Below are 19,750 nucleotides of genomic sequence, written 5' to 3'. Positions count from 1 at the left end.
TCTGGTGGAGCCTTTGGGAGATAGAGCCTTGCTGGAAGATATATGTGGGGGTAGGTTTTGTGATCTCACAGTACAGTCCAATTTGCCAGTGCTCAACAGTAGTAGCTCACTCATACTGTTTACTCCCTGTTGAAGTGACAAGATGTGAATATCCTGTTGTTTGCGCATGCCATGCTTCCCCCACCATAATGAAACATTTCCTCAAACTGTAAGCCAAAACAAAAACTTTCTTTCCTTCCATAAGCTGCCTCTGGTCAGATGATTTGCCCCAGCAAGAAGGTAACTTATAGAGCAAACTATTACTTTCAGTGTATATTGCTAGATATGTTAGTTTCCACACATACAAATTCATTCTATTTAACAGGCTAGGTAGCATTCAACTGGTTAAGTGTTTATCTGTTGTCTTCCTAGGATTGAACACATCAGTGAGACTTCTGTTCTATACCTCTACACCAACTGTAGTCCTCAGTACAAATATGGTGTCACTAGCATGGTGGCTTGCTGGTCTGTGAGTTCTGGGCTGGGTTCACAAAATCAGTGGAGAAATAACAGACTGGATTAAAGACTGAATTTTGGAGGGCCTCTAAGTTTTCAAATCATTATATTCAAACAATCTTCACAGACACTCCAACACATTTCATTGCCATTTGATGCTTATTATATAAAAATACTTTTTTCCAATAGAGAATTGAAAAAAATATAATATGTAGGTTCACATGCTAGTAATACCTATAAAAAGTACATCTATAATCTCATGTTTTCTTTAAAAAGGAAAAATACATAGTTCAAACATATTTACCTCTTTAAGTTCACCTTCAGTATTAAGAAATTCAGTAACGCCACTGATAAGTTTGGAATTCATAAACAATGCTTCTCCATACCTTGAAAGATTAAAAATACCTCTTAATGACAATATAGGTAATAATTTAAGAAATATTGCTGTGAAAATTTAAAGTTTTCCCCAGAAGTTTCTTTTGACAGGCTTTTCAGAGAATACCCAAACTCAGACCATTCCTGACCACTTCTCTAAGGGATGAGAAGTATCTATGGCTGTGGGATACTACAATACACCTAGTTCTCCTCAGAGTATTATAGAGTAGTCTAACATAAGTTTTTCAAATGGAAAAAGCTCTAAATTTGGATTTAAGAATTACTGTTCTGTTTCTAAGCCAAACATTCAAAAAGATATATTTTTAAAGTGTTGTAGTCAAAAGGAACGAAGCTCATGGAAAGGCAAAAAAACAGCAAGAGAGGGAAGAGGACTTGCTAAGCCAACTTGGGAACCATCCTCATGTCACAGAATCTGTGGCCTGGCTAAATAATAGCAGACTCTGGTATATTCCTAGTTCAGTTTTAAAAACTAAGCCAAATTTCTCAAAAAATTTCTTCTAAAGCCGGGCGTGGTGGTGCACGCCTTTAATCCCAGCACTCAGGAGGCAGAGGTAGGAGGATCGCCATGAGTTCAAGGCCACCCTGAGACTACAGAGTTAATTCCAGGTCAGTCTGGACCAGAGTGAGACCCTACCTTGAAAAACAACAACAACAAAAAATTTCTTCCAAAAGTACATTTTGATATGAAAATCAAAATAACTAGATGTTCATTTAAGTCACAGTAGTCTTATAGTATAAACACAGGTGCCCATCTCATGACTCACAAGCAGTGAACATTGGTAATTTTACTGATTTGCCTGTACTAATTTTTCCCAGGCTGCCATAGTCTTAGAATCAAGATAAGTAAGAACACTGAAAATAACACTGGGTTTGGAGAAGAAAAAGTTCAGTCATAATTCCAAAATTCTCTTTACTGCTTCTCTAACTTGTGGGAACTTTAGCAGTTTATTTTCTAGGGGAATTAGTTTTCTCATCCTGTAAGAGTGAAAAGCCAAATGGGATGACTACAATAATTTATTGCAAGTTAACAATTGAACTGTTCTATGGGAAATAAGCAGGTTAGCAAAGTAATCAAATAGGCATTCAGTAATATAAGCTGCCTGTGTGAACATGCATCCCTATCTAAGACTCAGGAAGTAGAGGAAGGGGGATTGCCACAAATTCAAGTTCAGCTTTATCTAGTACTGAGTTCCAAGGTAGCCAGGGCTATAAAGCCATACCTGTCTAAAGACCAAAAGAAAACACAATAAAAGCAACAATATAAAAAGCAGAGATCCAGAAAGGGTTAGGCATGTTTGTTGATTGGCTGCTAGGATGGACTGAGATATCAGCATGCCTGGGGCCTGGTGATGGAACCCAGTAAATTGTTTGCATGTTAGGGCCTCTGTGCTTTGAGCCAGTGAGGTGAAGCCTGGCTTGGGGCCTGTGTACTCAGACCAGGAGACATGCAGGCCTACTTGGGACCTATGCACAGGGACTAGATGAAGTGCAGGCATGTTATGGGTCTGAGCAATTTGGGGGCCTGTGGCTAAAAACAGTGAGATGCCAGTATGCCTGGGGCAATAGGGAGGGATGAGGTGCAGGTGAGGTGTACTCAAGCATGTTTGGGACCTAGGCACTGGGACTGGGTGAGGTGAATGCTTGATTGGGGCCTGTAAGCTCAGATCAGAGGAGGACTGCCAGCATGTTTGGGGCCTAGCAAAAGGTGGGTTAGAAGTGCTGATTGTAGGCATGTTTGGGACCCCATACAGGAAATTCCAACAACTTTTTCAAGCTTGGTGATAACACATCACACCGGATTACCCAAACTGCCAAGCCTCTGTCCTGGTGTCCAATGATCTTATGGCTGATTGTACTTGCAATGGTCACAACTTATGTGTATCTGTGGATACAATGGCATCCTACTCCAAGCCAGTTCCAATCTAAAACAGAGCACTTACTGAAGATCCTACAATGCCAAATCCTTGCTTTCTTCTTAGTAAAACAAGACTTTTACCCCAGAAGGGTAGATCTTCCCTCCAACACACACACACACACAAAAAAGAAAAAAAAAACAAAAACAAAAACAAAGGAAAAAAACCTTAGAACTCTCCCTGACTGAGTAGTCTCACAATAAAAGTCTTAAATAAAAACATAGAGGAGACAATAGAAATAGAATCCCCAAATGAAACCACAATAAGATATGTGACCCTGACTAAGTGAATCACTGAGATGGAAGCAAATTATCAAAAAAAACTAACAATTGCATAAATGAAATGTATGGAATCATATCTTACAACACACAGCTTATGTCATTAGGCTTAACTTAAGAAAACAAAACCAAGGGGCTGAAGAGATAGCTCAATGGTTAAGGTACTTGCCTGCAAAATCTAAAGACCTGGGTTTGATTGTCCTGTACCTACATTAAGCCAGATGCACAAAGTGGCACTCATATCTAGAGTTGGTTTGTAGTGGCTAGAGGCCTTGGTGTGCCCATATTCATTCTCTTTCTCTGCTTGTAAATAAATAAATAATAATATTTGACTGAAGTGTAATGGTGCATGCCTTTAATCTCAGCACTCAGGAGGCAGAGGTAGGAAGATCACCATGAGTTTGAGGCCACTGTGAGATAGGGTCTCAAACAAATCTAGAGAGAGACTTCAAAAGAGAAAAATGAATTGAATGTGAGTAAAAATATAGAGGATATCAATGACCAGCTGACTAGGATTAATAAAGATATGATTAAGTTAAAGAATAAAGTTTATGAAGCATCAAGAAAATCAAACACCTGAAATTAGAACTCAACAAAGGGATGGTTATGATACAGGAAAATGCAACAGAAAACAAAATCAAATAGACCTTATAAAATCCTCTCTAGAAACCCTCATGTGAAGAACAGAACCTAAGATCTGGAAGACAAGACTTAAGATATTGTTAAGGAGTCCAAAAACTATGATAACTTAAAAAAAAATCATTCAAACAGAATGTGAGGGAATTGTGAGATACTCTAAAACAACCAAACATTTGGATCATGGTTATACCAGAAATGGAAGAAATTCATGCCAAAGGCATGAAGAACATGGTCAACAAAATTATTGAAGGAAATGTTCCCATTTTCTCAAAAGAGAGGCCCATCCAGTTACAAAAAGGTCACAGAACAGCAGACTCCCCAAAGAAAAAACTCTCCAAGGCACATCATAGTTAAAACGCTAAACAATGAAAATGAAGAGAAAATGCTAAAAGCCGCAAGAAACAAATCATTACATGCAAATGCAATTCCATCAGAATTACCTCAGTGGAAACCCTTAAAGCCAGAAAGCCTTAGAATGGAGCATTTCAATGTCTCATAAAACAACGTCACTGGGTGTGGTGGTACATGTCTTTAATCCCAGCACTCGGGAGGCAGAGTTAGGAGGATCACCATGAATTTGAGGTCACCCCGAGACAACACAGTGAATTCCAGGTCAGCCTAAGCTAGAGTGAGACCCTACCTCAAAACAAACAAACAAACAAACAAAAAAAAGTCTTCTGTATGTGGCTAAAGTATCACTCATAATGAATGGTGAAAAGAAAATTTTCCATGATGAAAACTAGCTGTATGATTACATGAACAGAAATCCAAACCTGCAGTGAATACTCTACACAGAAGAATCAAACAACCAACTTCAAGAGCCCACAAGAGGAACACAATAACCAAAACTAGAGCAGGCATGAAAACGTACAAAGCCCAAGAAAGCAACAAACCCCCAAAATCCTCCAACATGGCAGAGATTTAATCAAACCTCACAGTTATAACCTTAACTATTAATGGTCTTAGCTCACCCATGAAAGTTAAAAGGGTGGATCAGAAATATGCACTGTTCTATGTGCTGCCTTCAAGAAACCCACCTCACCACATAGATATCAACACCTCCTCAAGGTGAAAGGATGGAAAATGATTTTCCAAGCAAATCAAAATAAGAAACAAGCATGTGTGGCTATATTGATATCTGACAGACTTCAAACGAAAAGTAATAAAAAAGGACAAAAAGGTCACTTTTCACTCATTAAGGGAATGATCCAAAAAGAGGACATCACAATCATAAATCTATATGCACTGAATGTAGGTGTGCAACATTTTATAAAAATAAGACCTACTTGACAAGAAAACAGAAATGACTCCCAATATCATTATTGTAAGGGGACTTAATATCCCCCAATCATCAATAGACAGATCATCCAAGCAGAAAATCAACAGGACAATAATAGAGCTTAACAACACCATCGACCTAAATAAACATTCTTCTCAGCAACCCCATAGAACCTTCTCCAAGGTAGATTATATATTAGGGCATAGAGTATGCCTCCATAAACTCAGGAAAATTGATGTAACTTCCTGCATCATATCTAAACACAACGTATTAAAGCTAGAAATTAACAGAAGAGCAGAAATTAGAGCAGCTCTGGGAGACTATAAGACATGCTATTAAAGATTAAATAATGAATGAGACATGGAAGAAATAAAAATGAAATAGTAAAATTTATAGGACTGAATGATGATGAAAATACAATACACTACAACTTATGGGACACAATGAAAGCAGTCCTAAGGAGAAATTTCATAGCACTAAATACCTCATAACAAAGACAGAGAAATGTGAAATTAATAATGTTACCATCCATCTAAAAGTATTAGACAAACAAGAACAATCAAACCGTAGGAATTCCAGATGAAACAAAATATTTGAGGTCACATCAGAACTTAATGAATTGGAAACTAAGAAAACATTAAGAAAATTGATGAAATGAAGAACTTATTCCTTGAAAAGTAAACAAGATTGATAAAGTCCTTGTCAATTTGATCAAATGAAAACAGAGAAGTATAAATTTAGCAAAATTAGAAATGAAAAGGGAGAGATCACAACAGATATCAATGAAATTGTAAGAATCATCAGGACATATTTCCAAAATTTCTACTCCACAAAATTAGGTAACACAGGAGAAATGGTTGATTTTCTAGACACATACCACCTACCAAAACTAAATTCTGAGCAGATAAATCTTTTAAACAAACCTATTACATCACTGAATTTGAAAATGTTACCCAAAGCCTCCCCAAAAGGAAAAGCCCAGAACTTGATAGATTTTTCAGCCAAATTCTACCAAACCTTCACTGAAGAACTGAAACCACTTTTTCTCAAGTTTTATTCATATAATTGGAGAACAGGAAATGTTCCCTAACTCTTTCTATGAAGCTAGCATCACCATAATACCAAAACCAGATGGAAATACAAGAAGAAAAGAAAGCTATAGACCTATATCCCCAGTGAACTTCTATGCACAGAATCCTGAAAATTTCACAGCACTGATATATCATTAATATAATGCTTTTATTTTTAGAAGTTTTTTTTTGGGGGGGAGAAGTGTATAATGTGTATAATGCTAAGTGACATCTCAGATGTAGGATGACAGAAGTCTATGCTGAGAGTACCAGAGAAGACAAAAGTTTCTACTAGGGAAGTGGTACAGAAATACGATGCAATTGTTAAAGTGAGAAGATGTTAAGACTAATATTATATATGTCAAGGGGAAAGAGGATGCATACATAGACTTCCATGTGTGTGTCTTGAGCAATTTAATGGCTATATGATTCAATTCAAGGAAAGGAAGATAAGGGGGATATGATGGCTTTAACTTAGCAGGTATATTTTAATAGAGGACCTCAAAAGAAGTGTTTCTATCATAGGGTGACAGCCAGATATAATGTGAGTTACACATATAGTTTATGTGTGGTATAAACCATAAGATAGATGAAAAGTAACACCAGAAAGAGCATATAGGGTGAGAAGAGGATAGCACCTTGGTCAGGGACCCCATGTTCCCCAACATTCAAGACCTGTGGAGGAGGAGCATACAAAGAGGACACTCGCCTTTGTGAATAAAAAAACATTATTGCATGTAAACAGAGAAACGTCACTTTCTATCTTTGGCATCGTGATCATAAAAATTCTCAAAGAGACAAAAGAGCATACTAGTCAATGAACACTGGGGAGAGGAATTAAGCTATATGTGTCTACAGATAAATTCCACTGAACTCAGTTCTGAAAAATTAAAGAATTATTGGTTGGTAGATATTTGACATATTTTATACTGAAATGTTCATTCGTGTTAATTTCCTCTTAGCGGCCTACTACATGACTCATTATAAGCACAACAGCAAGAAGCTCTAATCTTGCAATCATTCTAAGTTTCAACTGAAAATATCACTGCATTGTAATACTAAGATATTTGTAGACAGAAATGTGTCTGAACAGGACACATCTGTGCAGCTGAAGTTGTTGTAGAAGAGTGACTGGTAAAAGGTGTACTTAATCATAATATCTTTCATACCAGTTTTTAGAGCAGAATGGAAGTTCTGCTGACTCTTTGGTAAAATTTGTATTTGAGAATAGCATGCAGTATTTACTTGCTTTATAATAAATTTAATTCTAAAATGCCATAGAGATTATCAGGATAATAAATTAGCATTCATTATAATATATTTAAATACATAATGAAGTATTTTCTAAAATTGAAGCTAAAGAATTCTCATCATGAAACAAGATAACCTGGAAATTAATTCTACTGCAAATGGAATCATACAATGATTAATGTTTCTCAATGTCATGATTTTATTTGTGTATTGGACAATATTTAAATTTAAAGAGAATTTAAAACAATTCCACAGAAGTAAATGGCTTCTTATTATAATAGTACTCATACCTGATACTTACATATATTATAAAGCATTTTTATAATATATGTAAAATACACAAGTTTCATAGTATTATTTCTTCAGCTTTGGACAGTTTAATTTTCCTAAAAAGCTGCTCTGCTAAATATCTTGTACTCCTTCCCTCTTTCTACATTAACTGGGGTTATCAATCTTTACTAAATGAGGAAAGGTGTAGAATTGTTAGAAGGATCATAAGTTTCAAGACGTGACAACACTCACTTTGAATATTTTAAAGTCTAATTTTATCATTTGGATCTTAGTTCTAACAAAAAAATATTGGGTATCTGTTCCTCAAATGTCAGTTTTCATTTAATTTTCAATGAATTTCTTCATACCTGGTATTTAATATCTTCCATTTGTCTCTGAAAAACTTCCAGGCAAGGTCTCGACCATGTGGATTTCGAGCCACGTGGATGATGACATCGATTGCATCTTGATCCAGAACCACCTCAGAATTCAGTGACAGATTTAGAAGCCTAAATGAGCCAAATTGTGGGGAAAAGTTTATTCTAATAACAGACATTTTACTATCTTAATGAAAGTACATGTCTTACTTTGTCATGTTCTTCAAAAAAAATAATCAAAACAGCATTCCTAATATATATTTACTGAATTATTTTTGTTTATAAAATTCTGAAGGCTACATTAATAGTTCCACATAAATGATGAGAAGAGGAAAATGTGAAACATTAAAGGAGACAAAAATACTTAAACAGAAGAGAGTGTTCAGTGAAATGGAGGAGGGGAAAGGGAATATGAGAGGGTAATGGGAAGGGTTATGATCAAATTACAGTATGTTCATGTATTAAAATTCTCAATTAAAAATGTATGTGGCCTGCCAAATGCCCAGTTTATCACTGTTCCTTTAAAATGTACCCTCAAATAGAAATATACCAATAAATTACAAAAATAAAATTAAAATCAATGAAAAGGTTAACTCATAGAATTTTCATTAAATACACAAATTAAATTCTAAAAATACCTGTTGTAAGGGGAAATTGCAATGCTGATTTGATGGCCCAAATTACATTTTAAAATTCTTAACAGTGTCTCCTTTTATGATGAGATATTTTTCTCATGTATGTACAATTTCTAAAGTAATTAGCTGTAAACAAAGATGTCTCTAAATTCAAGTCTCTTTACTCATATTAAATGCAGGTTTCCTTCTCCATAGATAGTGGTATATCTTAGAATGTCACATATTCAAAAAACTAAGTCCAAGCCAGGCGTTGTGGTGCATGCCTTTAATCACAGCACTCAAGAGACAGAGGTAGGAAGATCACCATGAGTTTGAGGCCACCCTAAGACTACATAGTGATTTCCAGGTCAGCCTGAGCTAGAGTTAAAACCTACCTCAAAAAACAGAAACAAAAACTATGATTAACTTCAGATCAGTATGATGAACAGAAATACTATCCTATCAAAAATTCACTTAGAAAACTAATGGACCCACCTATTTAATAAATTTCTGTCATCACTGCAAGTTAAAGCCTCCAGTAATATCTTCTTTTCAGAAACCGCTGTAGTGGAGTGGAATTTCATCCATATGAACTCCCAGACATCCTCATCCAGCAGGGACACTCCTGTACAGTAGACGATGTCTCTAACATTTAGTGGTATTCTAGAGAAGCAACCCATGGTGGTTTTCTGTTAATTAAGATTTCATGGTTTTGAAAAGAAAGACAGATGTTGCTCTGATACAGTCAATGTTTTAAAAAAGATGATTTTTAAATTATGTTTTTTCCTGAAAGAGAACAATACTAGGTAGTAATACTATTCAAACATATTAATAGATTGAATAGGAGAATAATGTCTTATTCAAAGGAAGTTTTGAATTTCAATTTTTGTTTCTACTCTTGAAATTATATTCAAATAAAATAGCAACAAAGTCTTCATTAAGGAACAAAAAGCAAGGTACTTTATTATTTCAACAACATTAATAAACTTATTATCTAAATATTTTGCTCTCATGCATAATATACACCAAAATGACAACACTAGAACTAGGTGACTAATTTATTTGGATAAAACAACCATTCTCTTTTCTAATTTTTAGGTAATGTTTCTTAAAGCTAATTTTCTCAAATGTCATAAATTTAGTCTATAAATTTAATATCAAGTAGATAATAAAGCTTAAGCAAAAACATATGAGAAAATAGAAAGTCCTTCCCATATATTTCTAAAAATTGCTATTATAGCATATAAAACTGGGCTGGAGAGATTGCTCAGTGGTTAAAGGAATTGCCTGCATTGCCTAATGACCCAATTTGATTCCCCGGTACCCACATAAACTGGATGCACAAGGTGATGCATGTGTCTGGAGTTAGTTTGAAGTGGCTGGGGGTCCTGGCATACCTATTCTCTCTCTCTCTCTCTCTGTCTCTCTCTATCTCTCTTTCTCTTTGCCTCTCTCTCAAATAAGTAAATAAATTTTTCAAGAGTTTAAAAAAATATACCAAAAGTATCTGACTCTGAAATAATATAATTGGAATGGAAAAAGTTAGAGTGGTTGTTTACTAATAGACATGGCTATACATAAATTACAAATGTTCAAGTCTACTCTGCCACAGCAGTGTTTTTACTAAGCATTATTGCTACACATACTAGGGTATACTCCACAATTACTGACTTTAAAATTCTTCTCAGATGGAGTAGTCTAATACTTTAAAAAGAAGTTTAAAATGTAATTGTTCTTTTTGCAATACTCATTGGCTTATTATTAAATTTTCCCATTAATAATTTGAATGTCAGTAATATCATAGGTTGTTTTCTTTGGGTAAAAATGCCTTTTAAAGATTTAGAATGCATATGGCTAAAACACTACTGGGAAAACAGAAACAAGTGTATGTGTGTAACTACCAGTATGATTATCTGAATTTCACTATGCTATACTACTAAGTAGGGCTAGACACAGGATGTCATAAAGATGAGTAGAAATGTGAGAAGTGCTATGCAAAATTCATGGTTCCCAGAAAAGGCTACACTTGTACTATTCTACCTTTTCAAGTAAGTCATTTAAGTACTTGAAGAAAGGTTACTTTGCTTATTAAAATTTGTTATTAGAAGGCAGATATGTGTTTACTTTACTTGTGAAAAGAGTGGGGAGCATAACTACAGTCTATTACAGCTCTTTCATGTTTTCCACCTGAGGACAACCAAACCCATAACAGCAAAAACCTATTCCAATAGTTGATGACATGATTGTGTTCCTTCCATTCATGACCAGCTGGCCACAGGGCACTGCCTGCATTCACAATGGAGAATTGCTACTACATTTTGAAAACAGTACTCATCCCTATTAGATACAATCTTGGAACACAGTTGTTCCACTTTCATTTACTTCAACAAATGCACACCTGTAAGAGTATATTCTTAAATACTATAGGATGTAAAGGACAACATTACATTGTTTGGCTGAGAGATTGATAAAGAACCTTGAAAGAAAAAAATAATAACATATTTCCTGAGAAGACCGAATCACCAACTAAATAATCTTCTTAAAATCAGACATATTAACAACATTAAAATAAATATTTTATTTATTTGAGAGAGAATAAGGAAGAAAGAGAATGAGAGAGAGCACGCCTTAACTGCTAAGCCATCTCTCCAGCCCAACAATAATTTACAAGAGAAATTTATTGAGATATTAATGGACCAATAAGAAGATAGGGAGAGAACCCAGGGAATAAGGTTTTCCATTGTTACAGAAGCAGTCCCAACATTATGTTTCACATGGAAAAGGCACATATAAATATAGAAAAGAAAAAAAGGTAGCATCATATATTAAACTATGTTCCACTGAAATTTCATGAATGCCACATTTAATAGACCTTAACAAAGACCAACCATTTATCATTCTGTTGGCTTCTATTGGCTGGAATGGCTGAGCTATGTAAAACATATGTACAAATGAACAAATAGTTTGGCTATTTCAAGTTCTTACACATGGATTAGAGGAACATTTGTTGTAATGGTTTGTGCAATAATTAGTCCTTGGTTTTATTTCTATTATAGTTTGTATCTGAATTATTATTTTCATCTACATCTAGTTGGCATGATAACATCCGTATCAACTGTACTTTGAAGCAGAAAAGGCTTTCTTCTGATAAGGGATATTTTACATCATAGAAACTATACAGTAATTGGAAAATGTTATTTACTTGAATGCTTTTTTCTGCCTTTTTCAGTTTAGGGATGATTGATTATGATGGTTATAATGTACCTTGGTATAGTTTTTTTGTTGTTGTTTTGTTTTGAATCTTTGTAGTTAGTGTCCTTGGATCTAGATATTGAATTCTTTTTACTGATTTAAGATTTAGCTTTTGATAGTTTCTTGGTCCCTTCTCTCTACCTATTTCTTTTAGACTTCCTTCAAATTTGTATTGGTCAGCTATAAGACTCTTAAGGTTTCTTTTCTCCTTACAGTCCTCTTTTTCTTCCATAACTCAATCATTTCCAGTCATCTGTGTGAGTTTGCTGAGCCTCCTGCATGACTCAGCCTGCTCTTGAACCCTTCAAATGAATTGGTTAGTTGAGTGACTGTGTTACATATGTCCACAATCAGTTGTTACTTTGAAATATTTTTTAATCTGTTGAAATTCTTACTTTTGATTACATTTTCTCTCAACTTCAATGAGTACCATTGTGGGAGTTATTTTGAACTATCAGGTAGTCATATAAGGCTGTCTCATTAAGATCAGTTTCTGGAGATTCATTTCTTCTTTTGCAACATCTTTGCCTGATTATTGATTTCCTTCCTTTGCTTTATGTGTGGATGTCAGTATTTTAGACATTTCCCCAGGTCCCATACCAGCCTCATAGAAGAGAAAAGCCTCACCAATCAGCCTGATTAGAGCCTCCCAGTGCCTCTACTAACCATTACTCCAAGACAGAAGCAGGCAGCTGTGAATTTTGTCTGCTTCCTCTGCACTGAGATTGGGAGAAGCCCTACAAACATCCATCTCTCTTTTCCCCTAGGTGGCTGCATTGTGTCAGACATATTTAGTATAGCAGATGCTACCTCTTGGGATAATCTCGGGGAAATTAGAGCTTGATTACACAAATCAACTCTTCTCCTCTCCAGTACGAAGTGAGCAACTGTAGTAGCCCCAAATTTGCTCTGTGATGAATAGTAGGGAATTTTGTTTGCATCTTCTTATCTAAACTGTCACCTTTGCCCTCTCTTAGGTATCTAGACCATGCTAGACCTGTGAGGGTTCCAAGATGGATGAAGCAGAAACTAGTGCTCTGGGCAGTGCTAGAGAAGTGGGAACACTTGACACATATTAGAGATCAAATATTTCCATTTCTTGGAGGTAGTGGAATACTAGATTTTTCATCTGCTTACTCTGCTGAGCGAATGGATAACATGTGGTCTGAGGAACACAAGTAGTCATCTCCATTTTCCACCAGGTGGATACCATGTGCCAGGATTTAGAACCCCAGAGGAGGCAAAATGGCGGCATGGAAAAGTAGGAGTGCTGCATGCATGAACCAATCTTTTCCCCACTCTCAGTAAGTAGAACCTAAGACCTCTCTTCTTGACCTTGCAATGTTATGTCAGAGGGTAGACATTTTAGTGAGTGTAAGTGCTCACTGGTTTTGAGAAGTCTGACTTCACATTCCCCATCTTTCAGTGAGTTTCTGGATAAAGCACCAAGGGGATACAGCCATTAATTGACAAATTAGTAAATTTGTGAAGGAAGGAGATCAGGAGTTACCCACTTCATAATCTTGCTGACACCAATCCAAGATTAGTATATCCTTTAAGAGAGCAACATGATGAAGTACTCTAGCCTAACCAATGAGCTGAGATTATACCAATGCATCCAACATATAATTCTCTGAGAGTTCAGCTAATTAAAGCTACTACATTCCATTTTTAAGTATGTCTTGTAAGCATATATTATCAAGTCATATTTGAGAGCTGGTTGGTATTGACAAGACTGGGTTTCCAACAATAAGTATTCATTATGTTCTCAAGCACTGAGTTGAGACTTGATCAAATACAACCTCTAGGAGACTGAAAAGGACACCAGTTAGCAGTGTATCTAAAGAGCAACTACTTAGCAAGCTGAAAATAAACAGAACAATGAAAAGGAATCTTGAAAGCACATCCAGCAACAAAGCTGTAGATAAGACAATCAATTCCCTGAGGAAATCTAACTTCAATGTCCTAGGAAGGCCTTTGAAGGCAAAGCTAAATAGAAGAGGAGGAGGTTCTGCATCTATATTTGCAGCAACCAACTACAAGAGGGCTTTGCAGCAAACTTCAGGTCAGCTTTCAGTCTCCTTAGTAGCCATCCCTTTATGCACATCAGATGTATCACATTTTATGAACATGAAACACACATACTTGATATATCATCTGAGACTGTTTATGATGCATGGAAAAAATCATCCTCAGTACAAACCTCAATTGTCTCACAAATGTCTATATTATGTATATAACACTATGTATATACTTTCACAATGTCATATGGTTCCTAAGAGAGTCAAGGCACAGCTTGTTTAGATCAAGAATACTGGAATTTCTAAAGCATATCTTCACACTCCATCAGGTCCTCATCTTCCTTCCCCATTACCAGATAAAGAGCCAATGTATAGTGTACAAGAACATTTTTCCTCATCACTGAAAATAAAACAAGATTGGTAAGCAATGAATATTAGAGGTTCCCTCAATTCCCAATGACTTCCGTTGTTAATGAAATTCCCTTTTGTTGCTAAATTTGTAAAAATGTTCTAATAACATTTTAGCAAAATGATTGCTCTGGGGACAATTTAAGATCTCTTTGTATAAACCAAAGTCATTAGGAATAAATGAAAAAAGCTCATTTGTTTGTAAAGCATGAGCTAAGCAACCCTCAGAACCCATGGTTGTGAACAGTACAAATGAGTCCTGAGAGACACCAGGCACTGGGATTACAGCAAGCAAGGGCCTATTCCTAGTGAACATGAAAATTGTTTATGAAGATGTGAATATCCCCACGGTCATTTCTTTTTAACTGCTGCCTCAGAAGTAAACCTTTTAATGGAATTTTATCAGCTGGGAAAGAAAACTGTGATTGTTTTTCTCTTGTACGGTTTACAAATATGGAGAGTGAAAGAGCCTTTCAAAGCCACCATCATGTGAAATGAATGGGGTCATGTTCAGCCAAAAATAAAATGCCTTTATCTTCCTTAGAGTAGTAGCATTGCAGAAATTATTACCTAATTAGTGTAACCTGCAGTATGGATTTTATTTCATTCACAGTTATATAGGATTATGACAGAGTTCATTTGTCTGATAAAGTTTTGAGACCATAGATTCAGTATATCATTATGAAACCATTTATTTTCATATTTCAGTGATATATTCAACTTCTTTAAACTTTGTTAAGGGAAAATGCCTGAAAACTAAAAGCTTTGTTAGTAAATGTTTTAAAAAATTAAGTAGAGAGAAAGAATACCATTTTATCTCAAGACTTTTGAAGCTTGCTTTAGAAATCATGATGCTTATCTTAGTTTAAACTGTTATTACAAAGGACTGCCAACTTGGTTGCCTATGAACAAGAGAAATTTATTTCTCACAGTTCTGTTGAGTGGCATCTGTGACAGGGCTATCTCCAGGGTTATATTGAGGTGAGAGCTCTCTTTGGGAAAAAAAAAAATTGTAGTGGTTTGAATATAAATGTATGTCTCCCTTAGCTTTTGGTTCCTACTTCTTGCTTAGTGTTCAGCAGGCAGAGCCCTGCCAGAGCAGGTGTGTTCCTGGGCTAGCCTTACTAGGTTTTTTGTATGCCAGCTTGAGCTCTGGCTACTTGTGCTTGCTGGTGTTAGTTGCTCGTTCTCTCTCTCTCTTTCTCTCTCTCTCCCTGATGTGGATGTGTTATGGAGTAAGTCAGTTTTTTTTTTCACCATAATGAACCTTCCCCTGGAATCAGTAAGATAAAACAAACCCTTTCCTCCCATAAGGTGCTTCTGTGTGGGATGTTTGATCCAGTAATGAGAAAGTAACAGTAGCATACATGTTCACTTCCTTTATACTGACATGGCAGAATGAGAGCTGGAAAACACTGAACTCATTCTATAAAAGAGCATTAACTCCATTTGTCAGGTTTATATCCTCATGGCCAAATAGTACTCAAAGACCACACCACCTAACGTGATTACCTTGGCAGTAAAGATTTTAATTTATGAACTTCATGAGTATACAAATATTCAATGTGTAGTCATGGTGGAATGAGACTAAATCATAGTTTGCTGATATTTTAATGAATAAGAATTTAATTTATAAATTAAAATACTCAAAAAGATCCAGTGATATTGTTTATAAAAGTTTCATTATTTTTTTTTTAAGTTTCTTGAGGTAGGGTCTCACTCTAGCTCAGGCTGACCTGGAATTCACTATGTAGTCTCAGGGTGGCATTGAACTCATGGTGATCCTCCTACCTCTGTCTCCCAAGTGCTGCGATGGAAGGCATATGCCACCACACCCTGCTAAAATTTCGTTATCTTTTAAGGTTAAAATAAAACATGGACTCATCAAATATATCAATTAAGGACTTGCTAAATTTGGGATTAATATGTAATAATTTTAATATATTAAAAAGAATATAATGCAAATTGTTGAGCTGGAGAGATGGCTTAGCAGCTAAGGTGCTTGTCTGTGAAGCCTATGGACCCAGGTTCAATTCACTAAATCACCCATTAATCAGACTCACAAGGTGATGCATGTGTCTGGAATTTGTTAGCAGTGGCTAGGGTCCCAGGCATGGCCATCCTTTCTCTCCTGCCTTCTCCCCTTCAGTCTCTAATATGTAAATATAAAAAAATTCATATGCATAATTACATTGTGTTAAGGTTTAAAAATCACATACTGTGTATGTTCCTAGGAAAATGACTGACAAAATAAGGATAAGAATATTAATATTCGCCTAAAATTCTGGGCAATACAAATAACTAGTCCTTGTTAACTTATATATTTTCAAATTTAATAATAAAATATATTTTGATACTACTTTGGAAACAATCAAATATATAATGACATTTGTAAAGATAAGGCTGCCATATTTAGAGTAAAATATATTCATCAATTGGATATATATAAATATATATCCAATTGATTATGCAGAAATTATTCTAATGCCTTAAAATTTAAAGTATCTTTTAAAGGAAAAGCAGTCATACTGAAGAAAATAAAACACTAATTTTAAAATATAAATTTTGATACTCAATCAAACTATGTGTCTACTTCTAAGTAAGTTTCTGAAAACAAATTAAGCCTGTAACTGCTTTGAGTCCCAGTTAATCAAGGTCATTCTTGGGGGCTCCATTTTTCATTCTAATTGGACAAGGTTAAAATACATAGGTTCTAAAGTCTCTTCTTACTCTCTTAGTACAATATTTTCTTTATTACTGATTGTATTAACATGAAATGTGGATCTAATTATGTTCACAGACAATGAAAAATATTGCCCAAGCAACTAGCTGATTTGAGAACACTTCCTCCTCACAGTAGCACTGTGCTTGCCATTGATACAGAGTAGAGCCCAACATTTAATTAATTTTAATTAATTTATAATGAATTAACTCATTTGAAAGATAGTCTTAGCCGGGCGTGGTGGCACACACCTTTAATCCCAGCACTCGGGAGGCAGAGGTAGGAGGATTGCCATGAGTTCAAGGCCACCCTGAGATGACAGAGTTAATTCCAGGTCAGCCTGGACCAGAGTGAGACCCTACCTTGAAAAACCAAAAAAAAAAAAAAAAAAGATAGTCTTCCCACAGTGAAAATGAAAACTTTGATTGAAACTACATTGCCAAACTCCAAACTTTGTTCTGCCTTAATAATACTCGTTCTCATCTCCAATCCAAGTAGACAATCCAAGACTTTAAAGTAGGTCACCATTGATATCATGTCCTCTCTCTCCATCCATCTCTGTCTCCATTCATTAGTCCCTTTGCTGCTAAGAATTCCATCTTAAAAACAAAACTTAGAGTTGCTTTGAAGGAATTTGTAACATTGTACCTAAGTGTCCATCTAGAAAATGAGGATAATACTTCTTTATTGGGTTGTGACAATTACAAAGTGAAACTATTTCTATTCACTGTTTGACACAGTGTAGAAAGCATGTCATGTTCTCAACATGGGCTTTATCTATGTGGTACATGTAGTTCAGTGCTAGGGGCATATAAAATTATCAAAAAATGTGGTAATGCCCTTCTCCTTCTCACTAATTCCATTATCATTTCTAAAAGTGAAGTAACAACCAATGTTCCATTCTTTCCTAATGTGTAATGGAATGTTTTGAAAGCAGCAATAAATTTTCAAACAATATAACAAAAAGCAAACAAACTAAGAAACCTCAAGTGTGAGGCACTAGGATAAAACGCATTCTTGTAATTTCCAATCGAAATTTCCAACCTATATTTCCTCATACTTGCCAATTAAATATAATGCTAACTTTCCTCATCCCTGGAATCAGGAATAATACTGTTCCCAGGTGTCTCTACAGTACCTCAGCAATGGGGACAGAATCACAACCAGTGACACTGTAAAGGCCATTACACAGCAATACAATTATTAAGACCCCTTCATGCTACACAAATGAGATATCTCTTTCTCTCTCATAATTTCTCACTTATGCCAATAATTTGATAATTCCTACAAGTATAATAAAAAGGAATACTGAAATTTAAGAACAAAGAAAAGACAGTCTGCTATGTCCTCTGCACCTCAAAGAACAGTCCTAGAGAAATCTGGGAGTGAACAGACCAAATACATTTAAAGAGCTGAATGTGTTCTGAAATGATGTTCAATACTTCTTGAAATTTTAATTTTGCACATCTGAAAGTTGCCTAGGCTGTTTTTTTATATGAAATGATAAAGAATTTCTGGCTGTAGTGGAGTTTTAGCTCATCACTTAGTGGACATATGTTCTAAATTGTCTGAGGCTCCTTTAAAACTTAAAGGAAATTTACTTTGAAAGAAATGTTGTCTTTTAGTTGAAATAATATATCTGAAATTATTTTAAGTGTTTAAATCCTGTATATAAAGTAGATATTCTAGTAGCCATGGGACTGGGTAGTCAGAGAAAGGGATAGTGAAGTCTAAGTGTTAGGATATATATATATATCTATTTTATAATACAGTATGGCTAAATCACAATAAAACAAAAGAAATTGAGTGAGCCAGAGAACAAAGTGAAGGTAAATGGCAGACAAGTGACAAATGCACAGAATCCACTGAGTGAATGATGAAGAAAGGAATGAAAAGTCCTACAGAAAGATAAGCAGAAATTAGTAGGTCACTGAAGAAGTTATGATCTGTAAATTTCTTCTTTGCATAGAACCTTGGACTCATATGAGAAATCATGGAATAAGAATATTTGTTATGTTTCAACTTAGAACCCTTATGAATCTCTTACAATATATCCATGGTCAATTAGATCCATTACAGATCAAAGCTTGCACACAAACACACACACACACACACACACACACACACACACACACACACACACACACAATCTTTGATGACTCACTCTCAAACAGGGAGTATCAGGCAGCTAATATAAATAGATGGATACAGTGGTAGTAGAAGTTGTGAGGTAGATAATAAACTGTCCTATTTATAGATGCTTAGTTTAAAAATGAGGCAAGTTGGTTCCTGCTAGTCAACTTCCTGTTATCCATGGCTTTTCAACTCCTCTGCCCTCTTAAGCTAAATGTGGACTTGTCCTCACTCAGCACTGTTCAGGGCACTATAAATCTAAATGTTTTCTAGAATATGAAGTCTACGTATATCTGAAACATTATTGAAGTTGTCTGGATCGTAATAACTATGAATCAGTGCTTTAGCTGAACTATTTAGATGAAAGATGGAAGATAGGCAGCCATACCAGTTAAAATAGCAAATACATAGATGTGCTGTTCAAATCATGACCCACCTCTGAGGCCTTATGAAAATTCTCCAAGAATATATTCATTCCCCCTGAACAAGTAAAATTTGTTGCCAGTAAACATTTATAGAAATAGTCATTGCATTAGTATACTTCACTCAAACACTGAAAATTTATACAGATTTATAACTTCCATCCAAGTTCAACTTCCATAAATGTATGGGCTCAGTACAAATTCAGTTTA

General features: G+C 35.4%; 1 protein-coding gene across 1 annotated transcript in view; it reads right to left on the bottom strand.

Annotated features, from left to right (window-relative positions):
- The window catches only part of Trhde (thyrotropin releasing hormone degrading enzyme), a 441,021-nt gene that overhangs the window by 8,753 nt on the left and 412,518 nt on the right, over positions 1–19,750 (bottom strand). The window contains exons 16-18 of the mRNA XM_004650112.2: positions 9,078–9,245; positions 7,960–8,100; positions 800–881 (exon numbers count right to left, since the gene is read on the bottom strand). Coding sequence (XP_004650169.1) covers positions 800–881; positions 7,960–8,100; positions 9,078–9,245 — 391 coding nt within the window. The remainder of the gene's footprint in view (positions 1–799; positions 882–7,959; positions 8,101–9,077; positions 9,246–19,750) is intronic.

The sequence above is a fragment of the Jaculus jaculus genome, chromosome 6 (assembly GCF_020740685.1).
Source record: "Jaculus jaculus isolate mJacJac1 chromosome 6, mJacJac1.mat.Y.cur, whole genome shotgun sequence".
Classification (NCBI taxonomy): Eukaryota; Metazoa; Chordata; class Mammalia; order Rodentia; family Dipodidae; genus Jaculus; species Jaculus jaculus.
Note: the sequence above shows the minus strand (reverse complement) of the source record. Positions and strands in the feature narration are given on the sequence as shown.